Source organism: Tauraco erythrolophus, chromosome 3 (genome assembly GCF_009769465.1).
Source record: "Tauraco erythrolophus isolate bTauEry1 chromosome 3, bTauEry1.pri, whole genome shotgun sequence".
Lineage (NCBI taxonomy): Eukaryota > Metazoa > Chordata > Aves > Musophagiformes > Musophagidae > Tauraco > Tauraco erythrolophus.
Window position 1 is genome coordinate 2,796,413 of NC_141467.1, and position 23,953 is coordinate 2,820,365.

General features: G+C 42.4%; 2 protein-coding genes across 2 annotated transcripts; both read left to right on the forward strand.

Annotated features, from left to right (window-relative positions):
* Window positions 1-4,718: 4,718 nt before the first annotated feature.
* LOC104372961 (serpin B10) lies at window positions 4,719-12,787 on the forward strand. The gene is made up of 8 exons (XM_009978760.2): window positions 4,719-4,755; window positions 6,324-6,501; window positions 7,610-7,723; window positions 9,312-9,446; window positions 9,850-9,967; window positions 10,349-10,491; window positions 11,186-11,341; window positions 12,216-12,787. Exons 2-8 carry the CDS (start codon window positions 6,334-6,336, stop codon window positions 12,618-12,620), a joined length of 1,239 nt encoding a protein of 412 aa, XP_009977062.2. The 5' UTR covers window positions 4,719-4,755; window positions 6,324-6,333; the 3' UTR covers window positions 12,621-12,787.
* Window positions 12,788-15,724: 2,937 nt separating this feature from the next.
* Window positions 15,725-23,274, forward strand: LOC104372962 (heterochromatin-associated protein MENT). The gene is made up of 8 exons (XM_009978761.2): window positions 15,725-15,826; window positions 17,141-17,317; window positions 18,257-18,343; window positions 18,747-18,884; window positions 19,398-19,515; window positions 20,204-20,346; window positions 21,466-21,633; window positions 22,380-23,274. Exons 2-8 carry the CDS (start codon window positions 17,150-17,152, stop codon window positions 22,785-22,787), a joined length of 1,230 nt encoding a protein of 409 aa, XP_009977063.1. The 5' UTR covers window positions 15,725-15,826; window positions 17,141-17,149; the 3' UTR covers window positions 22,788-23,274.
* Window positions 23,275-23,953: the final 679 nt, after the last annotated feature.

The window sequence follows — 23,953 nt, forward strand, 5'->3', positions numbered from 1 at the left end:
AGTGTAATAGCCCACAAGTTCACACTTTTGCATCTCTCACAAAAGCTTAAGGAACAAAATCAAAACTTTCCATCTCATTTTGTCTGAGACCAGAAAGGAACACAAGATTATCTTGTCTTACTTGACATGATAAATGACATCTTATTGTGTCATGTATCATGTCATTAATTTCTACTTGGTCACTATTAGGAAAAGCTTGCTAACTTCAACGACATAAAAGGATGTCAGGTCTCAAGAGACTCAGCTCCTTTGTAAAACAGGCAGAGAACATGAGAGACAGAAAGATGGAAGAATCTTGCAATGGCAAAGGCATTGATAAGACATGTTCAAATCATGCTAACAACACTCCAACTCATCCAAGGTCCTCGTCAGTCTGAGAAGGAAATTCCATTCCAATACCCCTTTTAGGGCTTATTTTCTTCTGGGACAAAGGCTTACTGCCTTTGTATATGCACTTCACCAGGTGGCTCAGATCAGTCCCAAGGGTAGCCTGAAAAGCGTGTAAATACGAAGGGCTAGCAGGTGCCAAGCAGATCAGCGAAGAGCTAAGACTTCCAGAACACTTCCACTTCCCACACCAGGGAAATTCTCCTGATGAAACTTCTGAAAACACCAACTGTCTTGTGAGACCCCTGGTCATCCCACCAGGCAAGAATATTTGCAGTTGAGCTGTATGAAAAAAGAGTAAATTTTTAAATGGGTTTCTTAAAAGAGAGCCCTTCCTCTATACCCTGCTCTTGCACATCAGCACAAGGCTCCTGTTTAGGATGCACTCTTGTTTAGAAATCTGGTTTGAAGACACATTGGCTTGATATTCATATTCTTCATCCCACAACATGGCACATCTTGCACTGCAGCCTGGGAAACTCCCATTAACACAAACCAGGGACCAGCTTTCTGATTCAGTAGTTGTGCAGCTGACGTACGGTTTCACCCTTTGAGAGATTTCTTGGGAAAAACGACAAGTTTCAGCTAAAGTGCATACAAGCCACACATACATCATTACTCATAACGCCGTGGTGCGTATCGTGATTGAGAAATTCGGGCCGCTCTTCACATTTTTGATGTCAGCTGCTACCTGGGATGCTCTAAAAACGCTCACCACCTGAGTCACCCAAAGGAAAACTGCACCCTTGCCTGCGTGAAAGCAGCGTGTGTATTCATTAACAGATGAACTATCTCTTCTCAGATATAGAGATCAGCCCTTCCTCAGAAGCGTTGCGCTTCTTGACGGAGCTGAATTTCTCAGGACAAACACTACCTTTATTAATTACAGTGTCCAAGCCAAAGCATGGAGAAGTAATGGTAAGGTGAGATGAATTGTGCCAGTACTGTCAAATTTCACCACTCCTTTGCTTTCTGCAGGCGTGGAGCAAAATTCCTCAGTGATATTTATACAGGAACCTCACCACACCCTCTGGCAACTCATAAGTTTTTAAATACTGTTAGAGTATGTCAGCAAGGATTGCTTGGCAAGAGAAGGCTTGCAAACTGATGTGTAGGAGGTACACAACGGATCGCTATCTGCTCTGTTTCAAAATAAAGACGTGTGTATTCTCAGCCAAAGCTTTAAAGGCAAAAATGATACGCAAAGAACTAATCTCTCTTCAACTTAAAAATATTTGAGATTTCAGGATGATACAAACTTATCCTACATAAAAATCTCTTATAACACAAACCAAGATCTGTTATAACCAGTCAAGGCGATGAATACAAACTACTTTTTTTTTTTCCAGTTGACAAGGTTAGGAAAAGCTCATGCCATGCTCTCCATTACACTGTGACAGAGGCATCACTCAGAAGAGAGTCCTCCTCAGTGCAGAAAAGTTCATGTATCTAGTCACTCAGCACCCTCACAATTTTCTGTTTCTGTGCCCCTGTCATCCTTACAATTTTTAACTTTAAATTACACAGAGATTTTTAAAAAAAAAACACATCAGATCTCCAAAGGGATTAAAATATTCTTAGATTTCAAAACCCTTCTCCTCCCCATGCTTCGTGTATCTCCCGAAATCATTTTAAAGGTTTGAGGACATTTAAAATCCTTTCAAAGGTTTGGGGACATTTAAAATCCTTTCATGCTTCAAATCTACTGGCCTGCTCTGGCTGAGCCAAAAACTTGACTATCGAGGGTTCTGCTGGCTGAACCACAAATTCCTTCCTCCCAAGTAAATAAACAGTGCTTACACTGGTAAAAAAATATTTGAAGATGTCAGAGAAACTGAACAGCTTTCCTTAAACATCGCATTTTCTTTCGATCTACCTGAAACATAGGACATGCTAGTTTTGAATTAAATCACATTTCCAAGAGCTATACACAGTTGATAGCTAAAATAAGCTACCATCGAACATGAAAACCAGCCATGGAAAGTTGTACCCTAAAATACTGTGTGAAAGGAGAAGCTACCATTTTTCTGTGACAGAGAGTCTTTCTCTCAAGACCCTCAAGAGCCTTTATAAAGCACTTTGTAATGTTCTATTTGGACATCAAGCGTTTCCCCCACTCCTGAACCCAGGTGCTAATGAACAGAGCAACACGCTGTGTAGGAAATGACTTGTGCTCAGTCACACTGAAACGGGAGGGAAACAAAAGGCATTTATATAGCTGAGATCTGGCCAAGGCACTGATGTCCTGCCAATATTTGTCCTGACCAAATGGAAACATGAATGACTAGAGTGAAAGAGCCCACAGTTCTACCTCCCACAGGAAGGATACTATTAATAAAGTCTTCTAGTGTGCTGCTGGGTTGACTTAGCACCGAGTGGGAATAAGAGCAACGCTGGGACTGAGTCAGCAGTAGCACCACCCATTGAGCCGCGTCCTCTGATGGTGTCAATTTAAAAGGGTATTGGAAAATGTTATCGAGCCATCATGTTGATTTAGCATATGTTGTTCTTTGAGATAAGCATAATTTTAGCTACTCGGTATTTTTTTTTTTTTTCGCTAATGATCAGCCGTGCCATTCAAGAGGTGTTTCAGAAAGGCAGCTTTAAAACCTTGTACAAAGGCACAAGCCTCTTATTCAGTCCAACCCAGCATTTCTGCATAAACAGAACATCTCAGTCACTTCTTGTAAAGCAGCGAGCAGCATTACAAGCTAGCAAATTAAATTCACCCCTGCTTTAAAACCAGAAAGCCCACAGTAATCGCTCTGAGGGCTGAAGTCTATCCAGCGTATCCATCACTCGTCCAACAACATGGCTAAATTTGCAAAGATTACTCAAATCATTGAGGCTTTGGAAATCACTTAGGGCCAATGTAAACAGATTACAGCTTTCCCACGCGCAATGGAAGCAATTAACCCCGCAGTGAGCACCTCTCCTGCTAAGCCGCTCTCTGGAAAATGTAACAGTCGCACCTGATTACAATTCACACTGAAATGGGCTGGTTTTGTGTAGCTACAATTTCAAAAGACCCAAGGGGCAGGAAAACACCATCTGATTCAACTCGTGGTTCTTCACAAGTAGGAACGTAACTTTAACAAAGCTTTTGGTTCCCAAATTATATCCATGCAGAAGGTTCACCATTGGCAAGGGACCCTTTAGCTGCACCCTCCTACACCCCACACCAAATTTTGCAAGTACTCCCACGGCTTGTTCCTCATTACAGGATCCTCTTTGCCACCCACGGACCTACAACATAAGTCCATGTGAAATGTATGCTCATAGACAGCAGGTCAGAAGAAAGCTCTCAGAGGTCATTTATGCTGAGGAGATAGACCTTGTGAGTAAGTCTTGCCCAGCATCGAGGAGGCAGCCCTGGAGAGACAAGCAGCTCCTGTCCAGTTTTTCAAGGTAGTATCATCAATAGCGCAGAGAGGTAAAGAATGAAATAAAGGGCAAGAGTAGGATTACACAGGATTCACCTAAGGGTCAGAGTGGGGATGGACAGCTACAAAAAGGACAGCAGAGGAAGGGACAGCATGATTGCAAGGAAAATCAGGGAAGGATGTATTTCAGTAGCCAAAGCAACAAGAAAAAGAGATTTAACAGAATATCCATTTCTGAAATGGAAAATAAGGAATAGATCTCCGAGGTGCTACACTGGTCAAACAGCATCTTTCAGATTACGGTGGGGAAACAAAAGTAGAAGAAAAATGAAGTCTAATCTAAGACCTGCACCAGGTTCTAGTGATGTTACCACTGATACTAAAAGCAAGGGTCTGGTGCCTGTTTCTCAACCTTCACTATCTCACAGTGACAACGTTTCCCTGGTTGTACAATCTTAGAACGCTCCAAGATAAAATCTATTTTTCTAAAACGGAAACCCACCAGGAGTGACAAATACTTTCTCAGTAGGAAATGGACAATAGAAAAACTCACACATAAGAAGTCTTTTCTTTGTCTGTCTGTTGCTCAGAAATAACTTCTATTAGACGAATCATAAAAGAAGTAGGTCAGCAACTGCCTTTTTTGAACCCTCCAAACCGCAGAAGAATGGTTGTTTAAAGTAGTGCGGATTCAAGTTATTACTAGCCTGTTGCCACAAAAGTGTTTATAGAAATACTTCTGCAGTCAGTTTTGTAAGGTTCTTGTATGGTATCATTCTCACCATCACTTCACGTCCTACTGTGAGATGATTCAGTTCTTCCACAGGGATGTGGCCTTCAGGGCATAATAAATTGCACAGTCGTGAGTCATAAGAACCTCTGCAGAACTGGCCAGACACACTATAAATTCACTCTACCCTTCACGTGAACTGCAGAAACCTTGGAGACACCCAGAGTGGCAGTGTTCCTTCCTCCACAAAACAAGGTACCGTAATGATTTCTAGAGATGATTTATTTCATATACTCTTGGATGATGTTGCTTTGTTGACAAATGCATAGAAAAAAAGGAAGCAGAATCAACAAATGTTTGGGAAAGTAATTTACTAGGATGGCACAGGTGTGGTCTGGAAGGTGGAAGTCTTAAAAATACACGGGAAGAGCAATTTATTGTATAGAGTTCTATAATTCCTAGAGCTCGCAGGCTAGCATATATACCATAGCAGAGTAAGAACCACTGTGTTTGCCTAAGTTAACTAATTTGTTCTTGTGCTCTTTAGTTCTTAGGAATATCAGGTCAGCTCTGGTTTGCAAGCTACTCAGGACACAAACTGTGCCATCCTATACCAACCAGGATAGCTCCTAGTCCCTGCCTAGAGCTCTCAGCTAAACCTGCAATGCAAATGACAAATATGTCATTTGTTGTCTGACAAATATGTCATTGTGGTCTGCTGAATATGGAAATCTTGTCCTGTGGAAGAACTAGGAAGCTAGGATCTGGGCTAGTGCTGAAAGATAGAGTTTCAGGACATTTTTGAAAGTCAAAAAGGGAATTTAGGATGCTTAGCATGTAATAGTTGGGAAGGTGCTTGCCCAAGCATTGGAAGGAGCATTTTGTCCTGTCCTAAAGGAATAGTTTGACTGTTACTGTTACCAGAATATTTGTTCACTATAGTTTTGAGCATCAAAAGACTCTTGAACAAACTGAAGCATAAAAGTTGTCATAAAAGACAGTCTCCCAGTATCCTCTAGAGCAGGCACTGGTGAGTTACATTATCAACTGTTACTTCAAGATGCTGTAAAGGGCAGTGCAATAAATGTCCTGGTGAACAAATACAAAACAAGGTTGGAGGCTGCTTCTTCCCTAACCTGAATGGAGCTGTTAGAGTGGGTCCAGAGGAGGGCCACAAAGATTATCAGAAGGCTGGAGCATCTCTCCTGTGAAGCCAGGCTGAGAGAGTTGAGATTGTTCAGCCTGCAGAAGAAAAGGGTCTGGGGAGACCTTCTAGCAGCCTTCCAGTACCTAAAGTGGGCCTACAGGAAAGCTGGAGAGGGATTTTTTACAAGGGCGTGTAGTGATAGGACAAGGGGCAACGGTTTGAAACTGAGAGAATAGATTTAGATTAGATAGAAGGAAGAAGTTTTTTACAATGAGGGTGGTGAGGCACTGGAACAGGTTTCCCACAGAAGCTGTGGCTGCCCCATCCCTGGAAGTGTTCCAGGCCAGGTTGGATGAGGTTTTGAGCAAATTGATGTAGTGAAAGGTGTCCCTGCCTATGCCAGGGAGTTTGGAACTAGGTGATCTTTAAGGTCCATTTCAACCCAAACCACTCTATGATTCTATGATTCTATGAGTGCTAGCTTGTGTCATCAGTGAAACAGTACACGCTAAACCTTATATGACTTCATAATAGTTAATCCTCCTCCTTCTTCATGTAGATAAATACTTTTAGAAAGCCTTTAAATCACAAAAGAAACTTCAAAAACTGAAGAGAAACTTGCAGACACATAGCAGTCATAATCAGCAGTTTGCATCTTTTTTCCCTTTCTATACAGCTTCAGAACAATGGAAGATTTGACTAAAGCAAACACAAGCTTTGCTCTCGACTTTTTCAAACATGAGTGTCAGGAAGATGGTGACAAGAATATTTTGTTCTCCCCTTGGAGTATTTCATCTGCCCTGGCTACTGTTTATTTGGGAGCCAAAGGTAACACTGCAGATCAGATGGCAAAGGTGAGTCTGGGCTTCAAAAGGCAGCAGTCTGAAAGGGCTGATGTCTTGGAATTACCTCCTCTATGCAAGAAATTTACTGTGATGGAACAGAGGAAAGCCATAAGCAGAAAAATTACTCTAATCAAAACCCTACACACATATATGCCAGCTCCCATTTCACCTCGATGTGCACTGCAATAAATAGACCAGTTCTCTGCTTGTGTAGGTCAAAGAAATAGTCTACTCTAGGCTCTGGAAACAGGCCCCCAACAGATGACAGAGGTGGCACTGGTGACATTGCCTCCTTTTAAATCTCACCAGCAGAAATAAGAGATCTTTATCCCAAAGCTCAGTAACTTGAGCACTCACTAGGGAGTGGGAGACCTGGATTCTCCTTCCACTCTGCCACAGCCAATTCCCAGCTCTCGTCTCCTCTCTTAGGAAACAACTCCATACAAAAAGACTCTGCCTGGTAGTTACTATAAGAAAGTTTTGCACTTTGCTAAGCATAAATCCACATCCACAAGGTCAGAGAAGAAACATCCCTTCTTTGGGATATACATTTTCCAGGCGAAATCACTTACTTAAATCCCTAGGTGTTGCACAGTTACCCAGCTCCTACGGCAGGGGTAGGGGGCAGTGGGTGGAAGACACAGCTCTTCTGAAAAACTTTCCAAGGTTGGACGCAGCCTTTTGGAGCCTGGGTAAGGTGCACATGCCCAGAGTAAGGAATTTAAGGCATGAAACTGCCCACACCATTTTCATGCTTTCTGACACAAAGCAGTGCTCCATTTAGACCTCAGCTTTGTCAGTCTCCATCTGGAGATAGCTGGCTCTTCCCAGGTATTAACTGGTCAGCCCAGGGCAGAACTCAAAGCAGGCAGATTCCTCTGTGAAGTCCAGATACATGAGAGTTTTGTCCTGCAGCCCTCAGATTAGTGTGCACAAGCCATTTTGTACACATGGGCCTCGAGATCTAACCAAAGATTTCATATTCAGACGGGACTGGACACAAGAATAAAATCTCAGTTTGACCCTCTTCATCACCTGTCCCATGACATCACTGAAAGATTTTACTGAAACAGCAAATTTTCTGTCGTTGCTTTTATTATTGCTTTTTCCACTATAGGTACTTCGCTTTAACAAAGCTGAAGGAGCCAGAAACGTCACCACGACCATAAGAATGCAAGTCTACTCCAGAACGGAAGAGCGTCTATCCAATCGATATGCTTGTTTCCAGAAGGTATCTCACCAAGCCTAGCAATCAAATTATGGGCATAGTCACATCTCCTCCTGCTTGTATTTTCCTTCCATGTTTGCATTTGCCTCTGCCTTCCTCAGAGGTAGTGTACACAATTAATGGGTACAGCATCCTGTGATATCTTTACCTAATGCAATACTTACTACATACTTCCCCTTTTCAGGCAGAATTGCAAAAACCAACCTCAAATTTGAAAAATTTAAAATTTCATGTTACCATTCTTTGTCAATAGATCTCTCGATCTTTTTCCTTAAGCTTTTAGGAGAGACTTCTTTCTCAAATTATTGCTGTTCACTAGCTAGCTATTTAGCAACATGTTCTCTGAACAGGCACGGTTCCCAGCTCAGAGGTCTAATCCCAAGAACAGAGCTGCCCTCCCACACATTTGATCGCAGCATCAAGACAACAAAAACCAGAGTATTAATAAAATAAATTGACATGCTGGTATTCCCCAAGTTAGACTGGTCGCTTGTAATAACTCTTAGAGAAATGAAAATCATGATATTCCTGAGATATTTCTGTGACAGACTGGCAGGCATCTTGTATCAAAGTATATGTAATTTAAGACAGCAAAAAACTACAGAAACGTAATCCCTCTGAGCCAGTAAAGCCAGTTTTTCGTCACTGACAGTTCAACCAGGGTGGTGTCAAGCTCTTCTCCCTGCTCTTTCCCATCATCTTTATTCTTTGTGGGAGTGAGCCGTTTCCCTGCAGTCTGCCCACAAAGCCACAGCAGCCACGAGTTCTGATGAATGTGAACTTGAATCTGCATTCCACAGCCAAATCCCGTGGTGGGAAGATTTATTTTAGGGGCTACATCAACAACCCCTTTGCACTACATGAACAGGAGAGGGGTTGTTACTCATGACTAATGCTCGTCTGAATTGTAAGAATCACAGAACGCTGTGGGGAGGGCAAAGAGACCCCTCTAACAGTTTAGGAATTTAAGCATCTGTTCATGTCTCTGATTCTGAGGTTAATGACAAGATGAATACAACACAGATTTTCAGTTTACTAATTCACAGTTTAGCTTCCTCAAGCTCATTTGAGAGTTGGAGCCCACATTTATTTAATACTTTTACTTTAATACAATGAATTTACTGCAATTACTGCAACATAATTAAAAAAAAAGTACAATATATTAACATTCAGAGCAAGATTAAGAAATTTAGGGCACTCAACTTTTATAAATGAAAGGAGTCACATGGCCAAATCTTCATGTGTTGTTTAACAGCTACATCTGTCTCTCACTCTCTGGAAATACTTAGTTTCACAATCTCCACTTAGAAACTCCTAAATACTTTAAATAGTTCAGGCTCTTACTACTTGCATTCTGAGACACTTACAGTGTCTACACCATGTCTGAATCTTTTAATACTTTCCAATGATTCTTTTAATAGCTCTCTGGTTTAGAACAGCTCTCGTGTTGTAATACAGGTAACAGAGAGAAATACGGATAGAAATTTCAACAGAAATACTTTACACGGAGCTGCATGAAGGAATAAACTAGAAATTTTGAACTAGTTTACACAACAGATGAGTAACGTTTTTTTTTTCCCTTTTCTCCAAGACAGAAATTGGCAAATCGGATAATATCCATACTGGGTTTAAAGCACTCAACTCTGAGATCAACCAACCCACTAAAAATTACCTGCTTAAAAGTGTCAACCAGTTATATGGAGAGAAAACATTGCCTTTCAGTAAGGTAGGTAGGCCATGTATTCAGATTATGTAATGCCATTTAATGTTTCTGATATATCTATGGCAACATATCACTAAATATATGTTTTAAAATAAAAATAATGTTAAATATAATCATGTTGTTATCCTTAATATAAATATTTTCTCTAAGACTCTTCCTGAGACTTCAAACACTAAAACTTTAGTTTTACAGGACATACATCTAATGGAAGGGTGATTTGCAGATGTGATCAGGTGCAAACATTTGAATTGAATATTTCCACTAAAAAATGCTTTGTTCCTTTGTCAAAATGCTGTGCTTGTAGTCTATGTCATTTTTATCATGTTTTCTCTCTATTTGGCTGTAGTTGTTAGCATTCATATTGGCAGGCATCAAACATAAGGCAGCTGTCTCTCTTGCACTGCAGGAATACTTACAGTCAGCCAATAAATACTACAGCGCAGAGCCACAATCAGTTGACTTTGTGAGAGCAGCAGATGAAATCAGAAGAGAGATCAATTCCAGCGTCGAACACCAGACTGAAGGTAAGTTCTTGCCTCTCCCCTCCCAATCCAAAAAGAAGCCATTTCAGCACTGAACCAAGTCTCCGTGCCCAAGGGGTCCAAGGCAGGCAAACAATTCACCTCAGAAAAGTAAATCAGATCCGTTTTCCTAAAGTAGTTGTCCACTGACAAGCCCTTACTGAAATTAGTGTCCTCCATCTGAACGTGTGAGTGATGTGGCTTAGTCTTCGTTGTAAATCCAGGTTACCCCAGTAATCACTTTATTTGCAAATAATGTCAAGGTAGAAGCGTGTTATATCAGCACTTTTTTTTTCCTGGCTTGTATCTGCAGAATCTGTGCCAACACTTAGTTCGAAACAGCGAAACTGCACAAATGTGTAAATGTCCTTCTGTCTTCTCTAGGTAAAATCCAAAATCTACTGCCTCCTGGATCCGTAGATTCGCTCACCAGACTAGTCCTGATCAATGCGCTCTACTTCAAAGGAAACTGGGCAACGAAGTTCGAAGCTGAGGCTACCAGGCAACGACCTTTCAAAATAAACACGGTATGGGAGTACACTGATCTATATCTTTGACTGCAAGTGGAAAAAGCAGAGGGAGAGAAATTCTTGCCAGTCTTTAAATCCACATGAAATCCGGCATGGAAGTTATTTCATTTAATGCATACAGTATATTTTCTTCACCACGTCTTCAGCACAAAGACTGCACACACAAACTAGCACTTGAACCACCAGCAAAATTGTCAAAAGCTGACTTAAAACAAACTTCCGTGCTCTGAAGGCAGGGAAAACAAAGAGGTGAACAGAACTGCATGGGATAGTTCTTTATATTTTCATTTTTAACCGTATGACAAATCAAGAGTGGAATACAGCTTCCTGTAATACATGTCATCTGAGACAGCTGAGATAGTCTGCCTAGCCTCCAAGTGCCTTTCCAGAAGACCAGAGGTCCTCTATAGATCCTGTGTCCCACCACTCAGAGCCACAAGGATGTCTCAGACACCTTGGGCAGCTTGTACAGTAAATCATAGATACAATAGTATCTATGATTAGTAAATTTATTGATTTAGATAGTAAATCATTAGTGATTTAGATAGTAAATCATTACTGTTACTAGTAGATTTATTTGATTTAGATAGAAAATCATAAATACAATAAACTTGCACTGTGCTACTTTAACTCAGTCCTTTACTGTTCAGCCAGAGCACAAATGGCAAACACTTAATTTGATTTGTTGCAGCACACAACTAAACCAGTGCCAATGATGCACCTGAGCGATAAGTTCAACTGGACCTACGTGGAATCAGTCCAGACTGACGTTCTTGAACTTCCATACGTCAATAATGACCTCAGCATGTTTATCCTGCTGCCAAGTGACATCACTGGCCTACAAAAGGTAAAGCAACTGAGAACATAAATCATGCGAAAAAACAGGAGTGTTGTTATTTACTTATTTTATGCACGTGCAAAGTAAAAGACCAGGTTGCAGTCGTGTTTCTGGGAGGGAGGATACTGATCAGAGCCAAGAAAAAGCAAACCCCAAACTTGGTCTAGCACTGTGAACTTGAACCTCTTGGAGCTCAGACTAGATTTCTTACTCTTGGCACCTGGCACTTCTGTGGTTCCTAATGTTGATCAGTCTGGAAGTAGGTAACCCAAGCCCTACAAGACTGGCACTTCTTCCAGCTGAACAAAAATGAGGACAGAATGCCCGCCCTGCTGAGATTCACTGTCTGTACCGATTCAGACAGATATGATTTCATTCCAAAAAAAAAACCCCAAACAAACCACAAATTGTACAGCCTCTACTACTTTCCAGGAAGTCCCAAGCTAATACTTATGGACACTGCCACCTTCTGTAAAGAGATGGGTCCTGCCTTTGGATAATAAACTCTTATTAAATTCTCATTTACATTAGTGGGTGTTCCATAGGAAAAAAAAAAAAAGCTATTTTCAGTAAATTCTAAAATGTAAGGAAGACAGAAATGTGAACAGCAAATCAACCGACTATTGTTACTTCACACTGATGTTTTTGTTCTACAACTATTTAGCCCTGCTACATTCCCCAACAATTACTGAGATCAGTTTGACTATTGCATTGACCTACTCTACAGCAACATACTCCTTCAGTCAAAAGATCTCCAAATTGGTCTTTCAGTACAGTGTTTTCTTCATACTCTTACAACAGCTTGAGAGGTTCTCCATTTAAGAAAAGTGCACAGGGTTTTAAGCACTCTGTAATTTTCTGATTCTCTTTTTACAAACTGCAGCTAGAAAGAGAATTGACTTTTGACAACTTGTCTGCATGGACCAGCCCAGAATTAATGGAGAAAGTGAAAATGGAGGTTTATCTGCCCAGGTTCACGTTAGAAGAGAAATACGACCTCAAAACTACTTTGAGCAGCATGGGGATACAAGATGCCTTCACTGAAGGTCAAGCTGATTTCACAGGAATGTCAGAGAAGGGCGAGCTGTTTTTGTCACAAGTTTTTCACAAGTGTTATCTGGAAGTCAACGAAGAAGGCACAGAGGCAGCAGCTGCCAGTTCCGCAGCACTGGCATCGCGAAGTCTTGGTGCTGCTGTTATTTTTGTAGCAGATCACCCTTTCCTCTTCTTTATCAGGCACAACAAGACCAAGAGTATTCTCTTCTTGGGAAGGTTCTCTTCCCCCTAGAAGCTCGACCATTACTAAACAGACTCTTGCAACAACAACAATGAACAAAATACACACCACGAAGAGCATCTCAGTAGTCTGTGCACTACTTCTTCATTTTCCTGTACTGTTGACAAATCTCTCAGTGTTAGAAGAGAGCAAATATTAAAAATAACCTGGAACTCAAGTCTCTGGCTCCTTTTCCTAGCCAAAGAACTCAAAATGGTTAGCACTACACTGTAAGTACCAAACCGTGCACAGAGGAGCACTGATGCATCTTTTCAGCACTTTCTGAACCAGAAATGCCACAATGCAGAACAGACTAAGCTGATCTAAACCAGTAACTCCCAACACATTTGTTTTGGTACACAAGAAGAAAAGAAAGAGGAAAAACTCCTTCCTGCAGAACTCTGCTGCACCTCCATTGGTTTCAGCTCGCTAAGCTGGTCATCCCAGGAGGGCTACCTCACCCACATTCTTGTCAGCAACATTGCAGCCTGGCACAGCTGGTAATGAAATAAACCTGCCAATCCTCTGCATGCAAAGGGGCTAACACATGTACTTTCTAATCTCTGTCCCACAGCAACTGGAAAATATCGAATAGCAATATAGAATTGGAGGAAAATAAAACGTACGTGCCTTGAAACTTTGTTGTTTGTAACTTTTTATGCATTCCACACCGCTGCCAGACCAGCACTGCACTGTTTTACTCTCGTTTTGCTTTGTCACTTATTTTATTTGTTTGAGGCAAGATCAAGTTGGAGAATCAAGCCTGTAATGCTAACTCTCTAAGTACCTTCTGGAAGATTACATGCAGATCCCCTAGCACATATGTACTCCTGTCACAGCTCTTTCTCCTAAGGAGAAGAGTGTCCTAATCAGTCAAGCACATTGGGGTTGTGCAGTCTGGAGAAGAAAAGGTTCCAGGAAGACCTTCCAGCACCTAAAGGGGGCCTACAGGAAAGGTGGAGAGGGATTTTTTACAAGGGTGTGTAGTGATAGGACAAGGGGCAATGGATTTAAACTGAAAGAGGGGAGATTTAAATTAGATCTAAAGAAGAAATTCTTCACAATGAGGGTGCTGAGGCACTGGAAGAGGTTGTCCAGAGAAGCTGTGGCTGCCCCATTCCTGGAAGTGGTCAAGGCCAGGTTGGATGAGGCTTTGAGCAACCTGATATAGCGGAAGGTGTCCCTGCCCCAAGGCAGAGAGCTTGGAACTAGGTGATCTTCCAACCCAAACCATTCTATGATTTGCAAGGGATGCTCCTAACTCTCTGAGTTCAGAACAGAGAGCAAAGGACTGGCTCTCTTACAGGACTTGCATGCTCCACCAACATCTTAGTAGAAACATCTCTTCTTGGGATGGCAGGACTCCTTTTTCCTGACAGAGACTGCTGTCACTGAATCCCTTCTGTTTTCTTCTACACGACCAGCTGCTTCCAGGGTCCCTTCTGGCTTGCCTCCCAAAGGGGAAGGAGTATAGCAAAAGTGTTGTGAAGCAGTGCTTTATTGTATCCCCCTACAACCTCAACAGCACTGCCTTCTGACTTAGCTGTGAAACATGACACAGGAGCCCTGTGAATTCAAGTGCAATTCTGCCATGCCCTACTTCACCTAATGCAAGGGCTTCAGGTCCTCATGGCCAAGTCCCTTAAGCACTTCCTGATGTACCCCAGGAATAAAGACAGGAAAGTCACGCCTGGGAAACCAAGGAGAAACAAAACCATGACAACATGCACTCAAACTCACTCACAGGCCTTTAAAGTCAATGGAAACGCGAGTCATCTTTTCTCTCTCCTTCAACAATTTTAAGCACAACTGCAAAGATGACAGAGTTAATGTCCTCTTGGCAGGGCCAGTTGATTTACCAAGTGGCAATGGCCACAACACTTGAAGGGGGAGTTGCACATTAGGGAACAAACTTTCCCAGAGTGAGCAGCATAGCACTGGAGAAGGTTGCCCAGAGAGGCTGGAGATTCTCCATCCTTGGAAGGGCTGTGACTGATGGCCGTGTCTTAAGTAGAAGGTTGACTTCTGGGTGGCCCTTTCAATTAACACATGTGATTTTCTCTCTCTTGTCAATAGCCATTCTGATGGCCACCTCCTGGCTTGGGCTTTCCCACCACCTAACCATTCAGCTGACCTTTCTCCTATCATGATTTCTTGAGAACATACTAATTGTACTAAAACCAACAGTTGTTTAATTTCTGGCATTTCTTCACTGCCTTGCACAACATTGATTTCTGCCACTTTTTAGAAGACTTGACTCACTTTATTCCTGTAACCAAGCTTGCAGCAAAATGCTTAGCACATAGTACAGTTTCCTTCCCTTTCCGCATTCCCCTTCCCCTGTGCCCAAGGGTCTTACAGTTATTGTCACCACTTTCTCCTTCTTCCATCACCTAGCAGCAGCCCAGCTCTCTTCTAGGACTGCAGCGAGACAACTACTGTGCCATATTTGCCCCCGTTGTATTTTTTCACTCCATCCTTCCTCGAGCCGTCCCAGTGGGGCTGTTTCAGTCCTTACCCTCCTTCACTACTTGCAAGTACTGTGCACTAACTCAGTGTTTTGCAGTGTTTCTCCCAAATAGTTCCCAGCCATGGTTGCAATGAGATTTCTCCACCACCCCAGTGAGGTGTCCATCCCTTACCTTGAACGGTCCTTCATGACTTCGCCTCTGTCTATGTTCCTAATGATCTTCAATCTGAAGCTGGTCACCCAATGTCTAATTCAATCACTCAGCTTGATGTTTTATGCTGACCACCACATCTGAAATGCAGGAGACACAGTTGCACAAAGCCAGAGAGGAGAATCAGGCCTACAATATCTGTTTATATCCACAAACCAAAACCAAGCACTCTAGTTGTGTAACCTTTTTACTAGTCCAGTTGTCTCCACCAGAAGAACACTGGAATAGGTGAACTGTTCTGCTGTCCTGTCCGTAGCCTATTGTGGTGTAACAATAGAGCTGAGATTTTAATTAATCGTCTTTTTTGAAATGTCTAAAACTGAAAAGTGACAAGGTCAACCAGGAGGACAAAATTACGTAAGATCTTTTGGGGATTTGGTAGAAAGGAGCTTTGGGTAGGCGGAAACAACCTGTATGGAGGAGAGAAGGAAAGGGAGGTGCAAGCAGTACTATATTTCTAAATTTTTTCATTGCTTAACACAAACGCAGAACCTGACTGAGGACAAGACTTACCTCTTCTCTCCATCAGGATCAGAGGTAAATATTTAAAGCAATTTAAGTAATTTTTCTAATGCATTTAAAAAGTGATCTGTGGCTTGCATGACTGTGTAGGTAAACTATAATATACTGGTGTTATAGTGCATTATTCTTGCCTCCTGTTTTTCTAGATATCAACCCTTAGAGAAAATAAATCTGTAAGGCTAAGGAAAACTGCTAATTTGGGCACAATCAATCACAGGAAGGAAAGTTTTCTTAGGGCAGTAACTGTCTTATTAACTAAAATCTTCAGTTTGATAAAGGAGTCCCATACTTCAGGTGAAGAAAAGGCTATTTTTATTCTGCAAAGGCACAGCACTGCATATTATTAAGCCAGGGACTTGGAGGAGTATTCATGAGCAGAAAACAGAGAAATTTCCATCCGGATGCTCTCTTGATTGTGTTCTCCAAGGAAAGAAAATCACTCTGTGGTACAGATTTGGTATTGACAGAACACTGACTGCCGGAAGAACCGTAGCGGTTTGGCAGCCAAATATTTGATAAATATCTGTAGACTTCAGAGATTGTCCCACAATTTCTGTAGTTCCATGCCATAGATATAAATGGTAACAATGATAAGAACAAAACCAACATTTCTGGTCTCTTGACTGAAAAACAACATGAGGCAGGTACTACTGGGTAGATATCTTGAATACTCATAACCTCAAGGAATCTGTCAGTTTCTGAGGAAAATAAAATTGCTGGAACATACAGAAGGGGTGGCAGGTACACATCATGAATAAAACTCCATCAATCTAAAGCAAATAACAGCTTTGCTATTCGTGATGCTACTCAAGAACAGGTGGCTGGCGAGAAAAAGCACACATGCCTCAGAATTATGCCTAAATTCTTTCTCAGTATCAGCTTTCAATTCTACACAGATCCAAAATGAAGTAGTGGGAAACTCAGGTGTGCTGTGAACCTATGTGCTAAAATTGCCTTTAAATTTCCCTGGGAACATCACTTTGATAAATCATTAGTTCAGGATGAAAAGGAAGAAAAATACGCATCTTACAAGTCTGCACATTTTTGAAAACCAAAGGCAGAAAGAAAAACACAAAGAACACTGCAGCTGTATGAAAGAGGACATACGTACAATTACAGGAAAATATTATCTGGATAACAAAAAACCTAAAAGAAATTCCTGTTCCTAACAGGTGGCAAGCAGTATCTGTGTGGAAGATAAAACATACAAGCAATCTATTAGTTTTAGTGGGTACCAATAAATTGTAATGCACATGTAACATTTCTCACTAATCCGCACTGTGTACATAATTTTAAACATTCAAACGGTACAATTCTGCCTCTTTCCAGGTTGCAGCAATGGAACTGGCCTCAACATCAATTGGCACGTTTACAGTCGATCTTTTCAACAAGCTGAATGAGACCAAAAAGGGCAAAAATGTTTTCTTTTCCCCTTGGAGCATATCATCTGCTCTGGCTCTGATGTACCTGGGTGCAAAAGGCAATACCGCAACAGAGATGGCAGAGGTAGGTTGCTCTAGGGAGCATGCACCCCCTACAAGATCTGGCTCCTCCACTGGCTGTAAAATTTAGTGTTAGATAGAAAACCTTGCCACCAAAATGACGAGGAACCAAGGCAGACCAGAGAATGTAACAAGTGAATGATAAATTTTATTCATTTCATAGCAGGTCCTCCACTTCTCCACTAAGAGAAAGTGTCTTGTGGGTATCACATGCTGAGCATAGAGGGTCTCTGAATCTGATTTCTTCTAAATTATTCTACACCTCTTAATTTATCCTGTGATTCTATGATTCTCTCACAGATGGGATATTCCCTTTGAGAAGCAAACAGCTGATGCCAGTAGCTCCTAACTAACTGGCAGGAGGCTTGCAGATCCCAGCACCCTCCCTCTCTCCCCTGGCCAGGATGCATCTCTCTATCTTGATTTATGCTTTCCTAAACAACCGCCTGACAATCCAGCAGGAAAACAGGATGGCCTTTGGTTTCTCCACAGCCTCTGACCCAGTCCTTCCTAATGCCACATGGGCACATTGCTGGCTCAAAGGGAGCTGTGGTGCCCAGCACTACCCAGCACTCTGCTCTGTGTCACCGCACTCCTGTTCAGATGCTTTTATACCACTATTGTGAGGGAACCATTTGGGTTTGCACAGATTTGTTACTATTGCTGAGAGCAACAACTGTGGAAGGGAGTTCAGCCTCGCAGGGTGCAGATGGGAGCACTGCATGGATGCTCTGGGAGGTCCCCCTTACTACTCATTGCTGCTCTTTTGGGATTTAAGTGTACTTACAGCTTCAGCATCCCTTTGATTAGTCACCTAAGCGGCAGATAGCACAGTGAATTATCACATGGAACAAAAAAAAACCAACCATTTGATCTCCACTTGGCTTTAAGTCACACCAGTTCCTTCATGCCTGTTTCTTATCTTTATGAACTCTGCTTGCAGGTTCTTCATTTCACTCAAGCTGCAGGAGCTGAAAGCTCTTCTTCTGTGGCCAGACCTTCTCGAGGGAGACCAAAGAGAAGAAAAATGGTATCTATATATCTATTAAAACTGATATCCCAAGAAAATGAGCCCCTAGAATCAAAATATCCAGATAACAGCTTTAGGAGTCCAGTATTTCTTGTCTGCATCCCTCTCTGAAGTACAAACCCCAACATACTTCACAATAGGTTCAAGTCCAGTTCCTTTCACTCACTCGGACTCTGAGAAGCACGGAAAGACAAGTCACTGGGATAGTCTGGAAGGTTTTCTATATGGCAAATCAGTTAATCCAGTCATAAACAGAGCCCTGCAAATTGCAGTGATGGTAAACTTGGAAAAATAAAAAATAAGGGAGAGAAACCCAAATTCCTCTCCCACATATATGGCTTAGCAGGTTTTGAAAACTTCACGCAAAAACGCAATTGCTGAATGTATCGTTTCTCTTTCCAAGGACCCTGAGCACAAGCAAGCTGAAGATATCCATTCTAGCTTCAAAGAGCTCCTGACTGCCATCAACAAACCCAGAAGCAGCTACTCGCTGAGAAGCGCCAACCGCGTTTATGTGGAAAAAACCTTCCCATTATCGCCTGTAAGTTAAATCTCAGAGAGGAGTAAGGAAAGGTGCAAAAATTAGCTCTCATTTTAATTTCATGTCATTAATAGAACAGGTTTGATGGTGACCCTGAATACTGCAAATGAAGAGCCCTGGATTTCAGTAATAAACCGGTGTGCTCACAGTATTTAAGGATGTATTGCCATTTGACTGCAGTGTAGGGATTTCTTTTCATGCAATATGGCTTTATTACTGGAACCTCCAGTATACACAATTGTAAAAAAGACATTAAAATAACCACATCGATGGGGTGTGCGCAGCCTCCCTCGCTTCTCCAAATAAAAATGAGACCAAAAGAAGATCATTTTCTCTCCTCTGATTATTTAAGCATTAATTCACAGTCCAACAGAGAGTAACAAGCAAGATCTTGCAGTTCTCTAGGCCCAAGAAGCTATGAAAAAGTCCAAAAGCTAACAACTTACCTTTGGACTGAAAAATCCAGTATCATACAGGACTTATTTCTTTTTTTTTTTTTTTTTCATTTTTCAGAGGTACATACAGCTCAGTAAGAACTACTACAAAGCTGAGCCACACAAGATGAACTTTAAGACAGCACCGGAACAATCCAGAAAGGAAATCAATGCTTGGACTGAAACACAAACTGAGGGTAAGCTGGGACCAACCCCAACATCTTTCCTCTCCTATGAAGTCAGCCTGCCCGTTGCCTTCGGGCAGGTGCCCTTGCTGCCCCACGTGCTACTGCAGCAGCCAGGCCATGCCTTCCAATGTGGGCAGTGAGCAGAGATGTGATGGGAGGACAGAGAAAGAGTGGCATACCTAAGCAGCTTCAAATACCTGATCCAGACCCAAGTGAGGTCCTTGGGAAGACTCCCATCGACCCTGCTGTCCTCTGGCTGCATCAGCTGGTCCTCCAGCACAACTGCTGCCCTGGCACTACACCCATGTAGTGTCTACTACCAGTGTGCACCAAGGTGGGTGGGGATGCCTACCTAGTCGTACCACCCTGTACTGGCCAGAGGTGCTGGCCTCCTTCTACTTGGCATAACCAGCTGCTGAGGCAGTGTATGGCTTTCTGCTTCTAGCTGCTTGTCATGAAGCTGTGATGTTTTTTGGGAAAGGAGTCAATCCCTGTCAGCTAGCCAGGAGAGCTAGGCAGCAAACAGCTTTGGGAACTGTAAACAAACTAACTGATTTATGTCAGGGGAGTATTTTAGGGATTAGGGCACTGAGGCATGGACTTATTCACTAAGGAGTTGAACTGAGAGAAAAACCAATCAAATCACATCCTCACTGTGCCACGCTGGAATGAAACCTGACTCTTCTGATTTCAAAAGGCAAAATCAAGAATTTACTGAATTCACAAGATGTGACACCCGCCACCAAGCTGGTCCTGGTAAATGCCATTTACTTCAAGGCAGAATGGGAAGCAAAATTTCGGGCAGAAGATACAGAGGTGCAACCCTTCCGACTGAGCAAGGTAAGCACCTCCAGTAACCTACTTACTGTAAACAGCCTGGTGACAACAGCTACTGCTGAAATCTTCCTATTTCGTAAGCCTTTTAGGTATCTTTGTGGTAACTAGACTCTGTGAAAAGCTGTTTACAGCAAAATGTATCAGTGCTCATCTCACTGCAGCATTAAGATGCTGCTCAGCTCCAGATAACAGCTACTGTTTCCAAAAGCACTAGAGTCACTTAAGACCTTTTTGTAAAACAGTGCTAAAAGGGCTAGATTGTGAAAACATGCTTTTGAGAGTCCAGGCTTCATGGATAGAAGCTACATGCCATGTCACGGGTAAGTGTGGTTCCCGGGCCTTCGTGCTGTGCAGTCTAGCTAGGTGCAAACACGCCTGCTCAAATACAGCTGCAGCAGGGTACCCTGAATGGTTGGACAAGACCAGAAGAAACGTTAATGGCCTGTATCCAGAAGAGGTGTCAATGAATACACATCAAAAGACAAGAGCTCTGTGCAATTTCCACGAACTGTAAGTTTCTGCCTTCTAATTAGCACTTATACATCAGCTGCCTCCCTGAATGAAGGGACACAGGTGTTACAAATAAACTTTCTTAAGTTTAAATACTCCAGCAAAGGTGACTGCTTGCCAGCAGCTCCCCTCATCACGACCCCCTTTGCTCAGATATTGGTGTTATCTTCTGCGAAGGGTTTTGACAGAAAGAGCAATCAGTGAGTCACTTTTCATTGCCAGAAGGAGGACACCCCAGAAAACCTGCCCAACACTCATCTGCCTAAACCATAGCTGTTTCTCTGCCGTAGTGTCGTGAGGCTATATCCCATACCTGCTTCATCCCCCTAATCCTTGCAGATATTTCTAACTCTCTTCCTCCTTCCTCTGTGGGCTGCTGTGCGTGTTTTTGGGAGAAGAGGAAAAATCAGTCACTTCAGCCCCCAATAAAATGTTCGAGGAAAAACACCAAGATAAGCAATATTGTCTAGTCAAGAAAAGCTTTGGAAAATAAATCACAAATCACTGTTATAAAAGCTGCTTAAAAAAGTTTCCTCTCCCTTCACTGCACTGAGTCATTGTCATCCTTCCTTTCAAGGAATGATTTCTTACTTACAAGTCAATACTTTACAGAACAAGACCAAGCCTGTGAAGATGATGTGCATGAGACATACATTTCCAGTTCTGATCATGGAAAAAATGAATTTCAAAATGATCGAGTTGCCGTACGTGAAACGCGAGCTCAGTATGTTCATCCTCCTTCCCGATGACATCAAAGACAATACTACAGGTCTCGAACAGGTAAAAAAGCATGCTACATCCATTTTGTACCACCATCCAGTTATTAAAAAAAAAAAAAGGACAGCTTGGTGACCATATCTCCCCCTCTGAGGACATGCTGTTTGATCTCCTCCACTAGCTGAATGAATTTCCTTTAATACCTATCTAATCTCAAGACAGCTCCTCCACACTGGGGGCCCTTAGTCTGGCAAGAACTGAGGACAGTCAACACTGTCTACAACCAGATGCTTGGCTCCTCAGCAGCCCCATGACTGACACCCAACCCTACCCAATCTGTAAGGGTTAAACCCTCCTTTACTGCACTTTCAGGAGGGACAGTACTGCACAGGTAGTCACAGTCTCTCCCTGAGATAACAGACACCCGGAATTTTATCCACCACCATCCATGGAACTGGACCACACCACATGCTGCACAGCTGCCAATCTCCCAGCAATTTCCTTCACATCAAGGCTGAATTAAAAGAGAGGAAGGAATTACCTCAGGGGATGGCAGCTGCAGGTGTCGAGTGCCCTGTCCTGCAACGAATTTGGCAGGGGTGGTGCTCAAAACTTTGCAGCATTAAGTCTCAAGTGTTTGTTGCACACTCGGCCTCTGATAACCAGCAAAACCAATGCTTTCAGCTAAATGTTGAATTTGCCATTTAAAAACAGCTTGATTCATTAAATTGCCACAACTAACTGATTAATTCATCGTTAATTGGTTTCTCCTCGCAAACATTAAATTCCTTCTCTTTCTTAAACAATAGCTGGAAAGAGAACTGACGTATGAGAAGCTATCCAAATGGGCCGATTCCAAGATGACCGAAACTCTTGTGGACCTGTACCTACCCAAGTTCACACTGGAGGAGAGATATGACATGAGCGATACTCTGGACAACATGGGAATGCACAGTGCCTTCCGCAGCAACGCTGATTTCAGTGGCATGGCCGAGAAGGGTGGTGTGCTGATCTCCAAAGTTCTTCACAAGTCTTTCATTGCAGTTGATGAGAAAGGCACAGAGGCAGCTGCTGCTACTGTAATTACAGTCCTAACAAGTTCACCTGCTGTCAATGCTCTGAAATTTAAGGTTGACCACCCTTTCCACTTTTTCATTAGACACAACAAGGCTAAGACCATCCTCTTTTTTGGCAGATTCTGCTCTCCCCTGGAATAAGTAGTTACTTGCTTCCCAGACACCACCCAAGGTTCACTGTTCAATGGAAAAATGTGAACTGCAGGGTCAAAAGCTCAACCTTAAGCCATGTAGCCATACATACTATAAGTGTATGTCCTTTTTCTTCCCCCCCTCAAGTAAGGCAGCACCCAGAGACCACCCTGTCCCTCAAAGGCAGCGAGGGAAAACAGTCCAGCCCTCAACATTTAATCATTGGCTTCTAACCACCTTGTATTTTTTCCTTATTTTTCTAAACTTTGTAGGTTAAGATTGCTGAGATTTCCAATCGGCAAAAATGCTAAGAAAACTATGAGCAACATGCTTCTTGCTACCTCTTCTTGATATGCAATCTGAAGCCTCCAGAATTCAAATCTGTTTCTTTTTATTTTAACCTAATTTTACCTGTTTCCCAGCTAATCTCCGCACGGTTTCCTTGCTACCTATATCATTTATCATTGTATGATTTGTGTAATGATCTATGTAACTTACGAATTATGATAATTATGTAACTTACGAATGCATCTCAGCAAAGATAGTAATGGAATTGACAGAAACACCAGTGAGACTTTGACTGATGCTTTACTTCATAATTTACCATGACCTGCATTTAATCCAATAAATGGATTCGGAGTTGTGTTTGTGTTATTTGAGACACTGACTTAACTGGTTCTCTTACAGCACACACGTAAGGTGTACGGCTGGAGCACACTTCCGTTCTTGCCGTTTCAAATCAACCACCACATCACCTCGATCAACAAGGCTGACCCACTTGGTGCCTTATTTCCACTAGGCTTCAAACAGCCCCAAGCCCCCTGTTATCCAGCATGTTATCCTAGGCATTTGCTAAACACACCGACTCAAATCAAACTCCCTGATGAGCAAGTTTTTTGCTCACTGAGTCAAGGCATTTAAACTTTCCTTTTTAAGCACTCGGTTTCCCATTTTTGACCACTAGCCCCCCCTGAACCTACTCAAGAGGCTTGTTTTCCTGTCACAACACACTAGAAATCAAAAGTCTAACTAGAGTCTACAGCCCAGAAAAGAAGCTTCCAAACAGCCCCTTTGCCCCATGTACACCAGTGAACAAGCAATGCCGCGCTGCCACCATCCGTTCCCCCCTGTTGGCTTGGGAGGGCAGCAGTTTCCTGTGGCCATGAGGAATGGCA

What these genes read in the sequence shown, in the direction of transcription:
- LOC104372961 (XM_009978760.2), top strand. Translation starts at nt 6,334, where the DNA reads ATGGAAGATTTGACTAAAGCAAACACAAGCTTTGCTCTCGACTTTTTC. An exon ending in CTGCAGATCAGATGGCAAAG is followed by an intron (nt 6,502 to 7,609) that starts GTGAGTCTGGGC and finishes TTTCCACTATAG; the next exon opens with GTACTTCGCTTTAACAAAGC. An exon ending in AAACATTGCCTTTCAGTAAG is followed by an intron (nt 9,447 to 9,849) that starts GTAGGTAGGCCA and finishes CTTGCACTGCAG; the next exon opens with GAATACTTACAGTCAGCCAA.
- LOC104372962 (XM_009978761.2), top strand. Translation starts at nt 17,150, where the DNA reads ATGGAACTGGCCTCAACATCAATTGGCACGTTTACAGTCGATCTTTTC. An exon ending in GACCAAAGAGAAGAAAAATG is followed by an intron (nt 18,344 to 18,746) that starts GTATCTATATAT and finishes TCTCTTTCCAAG; the next exon opens with GACCCTGAGCACAAGCAAGC. An exon ending in GACTGAAACACAAACTGAGG is followed by an intron (nt 19,516 to 20,203) that starts GTAAGCTGGGAC and finishes TGATTTCAAAAG; the next exon opens with GCAAAATCAAGAATTTACTG.